Raw genomic sequence first — 9,565 nt, forward strand, 5'->3', positions numbered from 1 at the left:
ACATTTAGATAAAGATAAAATCTTCAACTTTGGAAATTCAAAAGGACAATATGTGGCTCGATTCATTTTCAGATGTCCTTGAAAAATGCTAAAACATAAGAGCCGTTATGAGCCTTCGCAACACTATGCTATGACCTGAATGTAAAGGAAATATTTCCAATGAAAATGAGAACAGGTTTGTATGTTAAACAACACTCCTATGTTACATTCAATCACCCAGAGAGCATGAAAAAGCACTGAACTGAAGAGGAATTATCTATAGGATTACAGTATTATATCCACAAAAGATAAAGTGTGACCCATCAGTGTATTATCAATAATGTGGTGACTGTTGCTGTTTGCCAAAGTCAGAGTGTATTTTTACTTTTCACCTCTGGGTGGCGACAATGGTTTACCTACCTGCTATATATGCAGTCACATGGATGACATCTGTCAAATGACCAAAATATACAGAGGAGCAAATCTACATTTTATGGAGGATATGTGACTAAAACGTGTTCTTTTATTTTTCCATCATTGTTTTCTTCAATGAGTGAAAGTATTAGCATGCTTACTGCAGGTCATTCGTCCAAATCGGATAAAAAGATCTGTTGCACTAAGTAAACATACTGGAATTAGATTTATTGAAGTAAGCTTAGAATTTGGAAATTATAATATTAACTCTAAATATCTTCAAAAATGGACAAACCATGAGAGGGAAAAATGTATTAAGTAAATGTATTTTATCCTTGACTAACGCATACATACACAAAATATCAGAGTCTTATTTTTCAGGGTAACAACGCTGTCATTTTTTCTTTAATAGCTGCTTTTAATTATAAAAGGAGCAAGACAATGACACAAGAAACACATGACCCCTGCAGTAATATCTTAACCAGCAATATGGTTGATTCACCCTCTATATGTTGGGTAACAGTGAAAAGCTTTAATTGCTATCTTTGGGTTTTATCAACCCAGAAATACTATTTAAGTAAACCCCTAGGTTTGGTTATCTAACAACCCAGTGTATAGATAATATTCATCCAAGCACTGAGGTTAAAATCACCTAGAGCTTGGGTGATATCAACAACCTAGTGTGTGGGTAATATTCAACCCAGCATAAGGGTTAACTTTAACCTCCAAGTCGGGTTTCTTTGACAGCCCAGAATATTAAGGCCTAAGGGAGCTGGTTCAGTTGGAGGCTGTAGTCCTCAACTACATCAAACATCAAAATCATCATTGAGTGGATAGGTGTTCATGAACGAGCTCTGCAGATCGAATAGTTTGGTAGTTCGTTCCACCACCGGGGGGCGACAGAATGGAAGAGTCTAGAGCAGGGATGGGCAACTTTGGTCACAGCAAGGGCCACATTCATTTAATTCCCACCGCCAGAGGGCCAAATTGTAGAATACAAAAATGATTACAGTCAATTATGTCTCAAATTAACTCAACATATACCAGTGATCAAATATTATTATGGACATATTTCTGGTTTTCATGATTTCATGGCAGATTTTGTCACGTTTTCTTCATGTTTCCAATTAATTGATATGTAAAAATTGACCTGAGGGCCACGTTGAGGGTTGATGGGGGCCGCATGTGGCCCCCGGGCCGCCAGTTGCCCACCCCTGGTCTAGAGACTAGAAACTACAGACTTAGGGCCCTGTTGTAAAGGTTGGATCAGATGCCTTTCATTGGCAGAGAGTATGTTGGCGGGAGGGAGTAGACCTGGATGATAAAGTTTAGGTAAAGAAGAGCTGTTTAAGTCGCTGTTTAGTAAGCAAGATGTTTGGATACGAATCGCTTCAACTTTGCATCATTACTGTATTAGCAGCACATTTGATGTTAATTGCAATGACTGAAATGTGCTGAAAAAATTTAACCCAACATTGAGGATACATTGGGTTATTTCAACAACTCAGCATTCAGGGTTTAAAAGGCACAACAACCCCACATCTGCCAAAACTATCCCAGGGTAGCGACCTATGGAGGGCGGGGAAAGCTGGGGTATTCGTTACCCAGCTGTTTTTTTTGTTTTTTTTTTGACTGTCAAGCCCCCGGCGTTTTTTCTGTCCCATCGTGACCCAGAAGGTTAAAGTTGAGGTGTTTTTGACCCAGCATTTTTTGGAGTTTATGCGTAGACTAACGCATCCATAACGCCTGTCCATATATTATTCAAAACATCCATATTAAAGGGTGACATCACTGTAAGACCCCTCCTCCCCCCAAACTACTTCTAAAATGAGCCATGGGATGAGACCATAAAAGCCCCCATGCAGTAATATTCAATCCAGCTACCCTTGAATCAACAATGCATCAGAATTAGAGCGAAGCATCAGAGGGACACTATGATGACATTCTTTGATGACAGTATATCAATGCTACATGTAATTAGACATATTCACAGAATGAATTCATTACGTGCAGGAAGCTTGCACTGGTCACGCGACACACACACGATTACCCTCCATCTCTCGATTTCTGAATATTTCTGCTGCCTTCACACATTGGCTCACACAGACTTCACACAGAAAGTTTACAAGAGGGGCTGTCTGTGTAAAGGTGGGGCTGATAAACTCACCCATTTATTGATACAATACACTTGATTGTCCCCTTTGTGTTTACAGATGGAGCTCATCCCGAATACGTGGGGACATTTTTAGGAATGTTGTGCATGTGTGAAAATAGCTTTAGTCAGATTTGTTTTCCTGACTCCATGCACTTTCACCAGTTTACCACTAGATGTCACCAACAATAAGCTTATGGAAACTCAAAGTGAGACTCCTTGCCCCTGCCATGTAATTGATTGTTAATGAGCAGAGCAACATTATCTTACAGCATATTTAATGGTTGCTTAAAAAAAGATGAATGATGAATAATGACATTAAAATTGGGTTCCACATTGGGCTTTAACTTCAAAACCAGTCTTGACCTCTACATTTTTTTTTTAAAGACACTGAATATGTCAACAAAATTAAGTTGACTATTTGGGCTTAAACTGTTAACCCTATTAATACAGTTTATTTAAAAGTCAATCATTTGAAAAATACCACATTAACAAGAGCTTTGTGCATGTCAACAGTTTATTGCTTTCTGGAGGGAACAAACAAGAACACCTCAAAAAGAAAACAACAATTTAAATAAACATTGAATAACTGAGAAATTTGAATACGTCATCAGCCCCTTCGATATTTTGTGCTCAATTTTATTAATGACGCAATGTTAAATTAAATAGACTTATAATTTGACTGTTAGTCATGAAATTGTTATTTAAAAAAATGCATTTTAAGAACAATTTGCGCCGAAAATTTGACTTTCTCGACTAAGAAATCGAAACTCAAACTTACATAAGCAGTTACGGTTAACACATATACACTTGTTGTGTTGAGGCCCTGGTTCTACAGCACATCTTCATTAGCAAACGATTGGGCTGGACAACCAGAAAGACTTTGATCTAACAATTTCAAACATTGATAATCAGAAACTGCACAACATTATTGTGATGGTAAACCTTCCCCCTTTCTATTTCGTCATTCTTATTCTGTCCCCCTCTTCCTCTCTCTCCTGTCCTGCCCCATCCTCTGGCCCCTCTCCGCAATCTGTGCTTCTGCCACCTTTGGCACGAGCCCGCCCACGTGCACCTGTGCCAACCTGGCAACCCGGACCAAGACGCTTCGCTTGGCTCAGTTCAATTGACTCGTTTAGGCAATTGCACCCTGACTCTGATCTTTATTGCCGGTCCCTTATTCATCCCTTTGTGTTATATTGTTATGTTATATGAATTTCCTTTATTTCGCTTCAAAATACTTCTACCGGGATTATCTTAATTGTTCTCGTTATTTTATATAGCTTTAAATCAATTACTTCCTCTATGGATTATTTGCAGTAATGAGAATTTCCTTATCTGTAAAAGTCATATCCTATGTGTAATCTTCTAACAATTCAATGATATTAGAACGATATCATTATAAAATTAATCATTATAGGATTGTGATAATTATTTCTCCTAAAGGGATTGTTTGCCTAAACCTTCTATGAGATTAACCCCGTTTCTCCCAAAGATGGAGGCTTACAGAAGCTTTTTCCAATCCAGTTTGTGTTTTTTGTGCCATTCACTCCTTATTCCATTTTCTCTTTCAGCTCGGTGACAGATGGCGAGTCCCTCTCCCCCGGGGGGAAGCCAGTCTCTGTGAATGCGGCCGCATGTCAATCACCGGCTCTCATGTGATGGCTCTTGCCAATGACGTGCCAGCCATATGGGCCTGGCATCAGAGCTGGTATGTAACCCACCCAGTCCTGCCTCTGAGGTGCCACATGCACGGATCCCCTCCGCGCATTCAGCGGGCTCAGGATAGCAGCAGCAGAAGAAGAAGGTGAAGAAGGGGAGAGAGAGAGAGAGAGAGAGAGAGAGAGAGAGAGAGAGCGAGAGAGAGAGAGAGAGAGAAGAAACATAGATCTAGATCGTCTCCTCCTGCAAAAGCATCCGCGCATGCAGGGCGTGTGGATGTGATGCCCACCCAGAGAGAGATGGTGTAAACAAACCTGCTTCACCCCGTCACTGAGCTCCATCACGGAGGTAGGTTCAAACATTTTGCAATTAAACTTCACCATCAGATGAAGATCAATGTTACAATTTTGTCTTTGTTTTAACGCCTAAAGGACAAGACGCAGAGATAATGATCAAATCAGGGATGGTTTGTCAATGCGTTTTTCTCTCATGATGCGACGTGATCAGACAGATTTAACGCTCTTCTTCAGGCGGTTTTTAAGTGTTGGTTTTATCAAATAGCCTTTTAATCGTTTACTGGAGTAATCAATTGATACATTTACTTTGAATGTATTCTGTTTAAATAGATAAGACAGAAAGGGGCTACTCGGGCACTGATTTATCTTCTTCACCATCTTCTTCTTATTTTGCATTATTGTCAATATTAAGCTTGGGAACACATTTATATTGTAGTTTATGGCAAAATTCAAAAACATCAAGATGTTAGAGAGTGTGTGTGTGTGTGTGTGTGTGTGTGTGTGTGTGTGTGTGTGTGTGTGTGTGTGTGTGTAATTATGAGTGTGTGTATGTGTGTGTGTTTGTGTGTGTGTAGGGGGGGGGGGGGGGGTGTTGGTGAGCGTGCATGTGTGTCTCACAGCACGGTGGGGGTTGAATTCTCCACAGACACACACAGGCTAATTGACAAGGTATTGGTTGGCATTAATTACATTGTGCTTACAAGATTAGAAAAAAAGATGAAGTCCTTGGGCTCCACCTGCACAGCTGAGCTCAGTGCATTCTGGAAAAACCTGGGAAATGTTGAAACATTACAGATTTTGATTATGATTTTGAATTAGATTACTTCAAATATGGGTGGGGAGTTTTAAAGTTTTAAAGTAAAGGAGATGTGCAAACATTTCATTAAAACTGGCCTGCGATTTGAATACGACTTTGATTTTTTATTTTTTTTTAATGCAGATTTAAGCCAAATCAAAGAAAGGAATAAGACTAGTTGATAAAGTCAAGAAGGTTAACATGGGTGATATCTAAAACACACTCCATGTCTTGATCTCAGACCTTAATAAGCTATTGAAAATGTTCAATTCCGTGGCCTTCGAGGTCTCACGAGGGGTTAATAAATTTGGCTTGAGGAACCAACAGGAGCTCTTTTTCAAAATAGTTATTATTGTGTGCACTTTCAGATATATTTCAACAATGATAATGATGTTCCTTTTTAAGTTACAGGAATCATCTAGGGATGTTTTTGAATACATTTTCTCGAAAGCAGATTATAGAATAACCTGTTAGGTTCATTCGGATGTATGGGTTGTCCGGAGTGCGGCCCTGCCTGGCTGTGCTGGAATTCCTCCAGATCCGTAATTTATTGGACGGAGGGACCCGCGCCCTTAATGCGTCCCTGGAGGCCGAACTGAGACAGGCCAGCAGCACCGCTCCCTGTACGGGGACTGCGGGTGGACAGAGAGCGAGGCTCGTGAGGAGGCCGAGGGGACATCCACTCTGTTGCTCTTTGTCAATAAAAGTGACAGATTAAAAAACATTGCAAAAAATAAACGAGTACGCATTCTTTCAGTAATCTTTCTTTAAACAATATCCAAATGAGGTACAATATAACACAAATGTAAAAAACAAAGCTTTCAAGGCTTATACGTTTTCAGGCCTCAGTGAACCCGTTCTTTAATCATATATTTGATCTTTTTTTTTAATTAAACCAGAATTGAGATTTTTTTTTATGTAACACGTAAGGTGACAACATTTTAATCAGAAGGCTATTTCTCGACATAAACATACATCAGACATACGGCTTTCGAGGAGCATTTATTGTCTTGATTGATTCATTAAAAGATGAAAGAAACACGTTTACGTTGTAGGAAAAAAACCCGGTGTAAACACGAATAAGGACATTTTCTCGTCTGAATCAGTCATTCGATTAAACAATTACTGAACGTTTAAAACACACTTAGTATATTTCCCCCTGTGTGAGGGACATACACAACATTACGGCCTTGGTGAGATCTCTATAGGCAGGCTCTGTGACAGCGCACCTGTGGGTGCATGAGCAGCAGCAGGGTGGCAAACAGTCCAGCTAAAGCTCCACCATGTGTCTCTTTGCAGGTTGCTTGCACGATGTTGAGCCGTCTGTTCAGCGAGGTGCTACCGGACGTCCAGAGGCTGGCGGCCGACTGGGTGGAGGACAACGAGAGCGAGGACTGCAAAGCCAAGGACGACGAGCACGACGACGACGACCTGGACGAGCCGCTGGAAGGCAGCAGCCGAGCAGAGTCAGAGATGGCCGGCGACGACGACGACGACGACGATGACGAGGCCGAGGAAGAGGAGTGCGATGATGAGAACGGCGGAGACAAACCCAAGAAGCGCGGCCCAAAGAAACGCAAGATGACGGCGGCGCGCGTGGAGCGCTCCAAGGTGCGCAGGATGAAGGCGAACGCGAGGGAGCGCACGCGCATGCACGACTTGAATTCAGCGCTGGACAACCTGCGCAAAGTGGTGCCATGTTACTCCAAAACGCAAAAACTGTCCAAGATTGAGACTCTGAGGCTGGCCAAGAATTATATTTTAGCGCTTGGGGAGATTTTACGCAACGGGAAACGTCCAGATGTAGTGACCTACGTGCAGATGTTGTGCAAAGGCCTGTCCCAGCCCACCACTAATCTGGTGGCAGGATGTCTGCAGCTCAACACCAGAAACTTCCTAACTGAGCCATGCTCAGAGGGTGCCCGCTTCCACATGCCCACCTCTCCTTTCTCTGTACATCCCTACTCTTACCGCTGCTCCCGCCTCTCCAGTCCACACTACCAGCCCGGATCCGGTGCAATTAATATGCGGAGCCATTCCTATGGTTCTGGGTACGAGGGTGCGTATCCCCCGGGTGGGACGTCCCCTGACTATAACAGCCCGGACTACGAGGGCCAGCACAGCCCACCCGTCTGCCTGAATGGCGGGATGTCCGGGAGGCAGCAGGAGTCCTCTGACACGGACAGGAACTATCATTACTCTATGCATTACACCGGACTGACCACATCCCGGCCCAGCCACAGCATCCCGTTCGGGCCTACGGGTGCGCGCAGCGCAGGTGCGCACTCCGAAAACATTCCACCTTTCCACGATGTGCATTTGCACCACGACAGGGCGCCCCCGTATGAGGACCTTAATGCTTTTTTCCATAACTGAGCCCTTTCAATCAGACCTGTAGACCTTAAAGTGACAATCCCAAAATGTGTAATATTGTTTGTGGAACAAGAGAAGCTTCTGGAAGGAGGAGGCAGACAAAGTCCCCTGATTTCCTTCTGTATTCTACTGATGTCATCCCTATACTGTGTTACATCCTATCAAAGTCTGTGCACTGCAGCAATCTCCTGTATGCAGAATGAGTGCAACTGGCATAAACCATGTACAGGCCAAACATGTTATGACACAAACAGCAGAAATAAAGTGTTTTATAATTGTGTGATATGATTGAAAATAATCTTTTTCTGACATCAGGGCGACTTTAACTTCGGGCTGTGAGGGCCTAAAGAAGTGATTAGATCATCTTAAAAATGGCCTATACTTGCAAAATGATTAAAAAAAAAATGTAAGAAAGAAGTAATGACAAAACATTTTTTAAAGTAAATAAAAAATAATTGAATAGAAAAGTAATTAAGATAGTAATCTTAACTGGCATGTTGAAAAACATTCAGCATTAAAGGTTTTGTTGTCTGGAGGGTGTAAAGTCTTCAGTGTTACACTTATTATGTAAACATTTATTTTGCTTAGTTTTGGTCTAAGGTAATATATATTATAATTCCGTTTTTAATTTCACCTTATTTATTCTTCATTCATGTGTGAATTGTGTGAACATCTCAAAATAAGAATGAATTTACTTCTATAGAAAGTAATACAGTGATGCGTAGAGTCATGATAGCAGGAGGCTCATTACACACAGAACATTATTTAAATTAATTTGATTCATATGAAGAATATGGAGAATAAAACGGATAACCAAAATAATGTGACAAGATAAAGGCCTGAAGTAGAAGTACTGTATTTTAGAGAGCTCCAATAATTGACTTGACATTCTTTCATTTGAATAATCAAACACTGACAGTTAAGATTCAGAAATCAGAGACATTGGATTGAGAAACTGATGGATTCACACACACACACACACACACACACACACACACACAAATAAAAAAAAATTCAAACATGAACTGTATGCTCCAGTAATAATAATAAATAAACAGTCTTAATCAGGTAATTTAATCGTACCTTCCATCTTGGAATTAAATGAAACTTTATACCTTGTTAATGTAATTAGACCACCTCAACGTAAGGGCTGCATCCTTCAAAACCATGCAAAAGGTATGCACCATCAGACTTGTTGTGTCATTATTAAATTATTGAGATTTAGAAGGTGCGCTGTAAGATTAAATATGCACAGCAGCAAATGGGTAGTATGCATTGGCACACACACCCATGAATTATAACAACCGACAAAACTAAATTCCAGACCTCTTAATGAGTGGACAGCCACTGAGAACCTACAACAGATCATTTGAGTTTGTTTTAAGAGGAGACAAAATCCAGGCTGGAGGGTTTGGAGCATTGACACAGTCAACAAAATGTTCTCACTTATCAGCACACATAAATGGTTTTTACTTGACTGCACTCTCTGAAACAAATACAGTCTTAGAAGCCGGATTAAAAGGCAGTGTGATGCTTGGATTGATTTTTTTTTTTTACCTTTGTTTTGTAAAGTGTGTGTTCTTTAACTCAAACACTTCACACACATTTTATGATGTGCTGTGATGAGTTAGTAGGTGAACAAAAGGCCTCGGTCACTCCCAACAAGAGACAAAAAATAACAGTTGAAATGCTGAACATAATCAGTTAGATTTTATATCAAAGGGCTCTATTGTTTTGTTTTTTTTCAGCACAGTGATGGAAGTCGTGGATCTGATCATAACAGCACAGTTTGAGTCAGACTGAGACCTGTCAGACTCTCAGCTGAGTGGGGATAATAGTTTTTTTTGTGACAAATTATAATACTGACATAAAGATTCAATATCAGCACTAATC

The 9,565-nt window shown here is 40.8% G+C and overlaps 1 protein-coding gene across 1 annotated transcript; it reads left to right on the plus strand.

The window, feature by feature from the left end:
* The first annotated feature begins 3,987 nt into the window (after positions 1-3,987).
* Positions 3,988-7,955, plus strand: LOC132955690 (neurogenic differentiation factor 2-like). The gene is made up of 2 exons (XM_061028641.1): positions 3,988-4,555; positions 6,599-7,955. Exon 2 carries the CDS (start codon positions 6,611-6,613, stop codon positions 7,673-7,675), a length of 1,065 nt encoding a protein of 354 aa, XP_060884624.1. The 5' UTR covers positions 3,988-4,555; positions 6,599-6,610; the 3' UTR covers positions 7,676-7,955.
* The last annotated feature ends 1,610 nt before the right edge of the window (positions 7,956-9,565 follow it).

The sequence above is a fragment of the Labrus mixtus genome, chromosome 21, assembly GCF_963584025.1.
Source record: "Labrus mixtus chromosome 21, fLabMix1.1, whole genome shotgun sequence".
Taxonomy (NCBI): domain Eukaryota; kingdom Metazoa; phylum Chordata; class Actinopteri; order Labriformes; family Labridae; genus Labrus; species Labrus mixtus.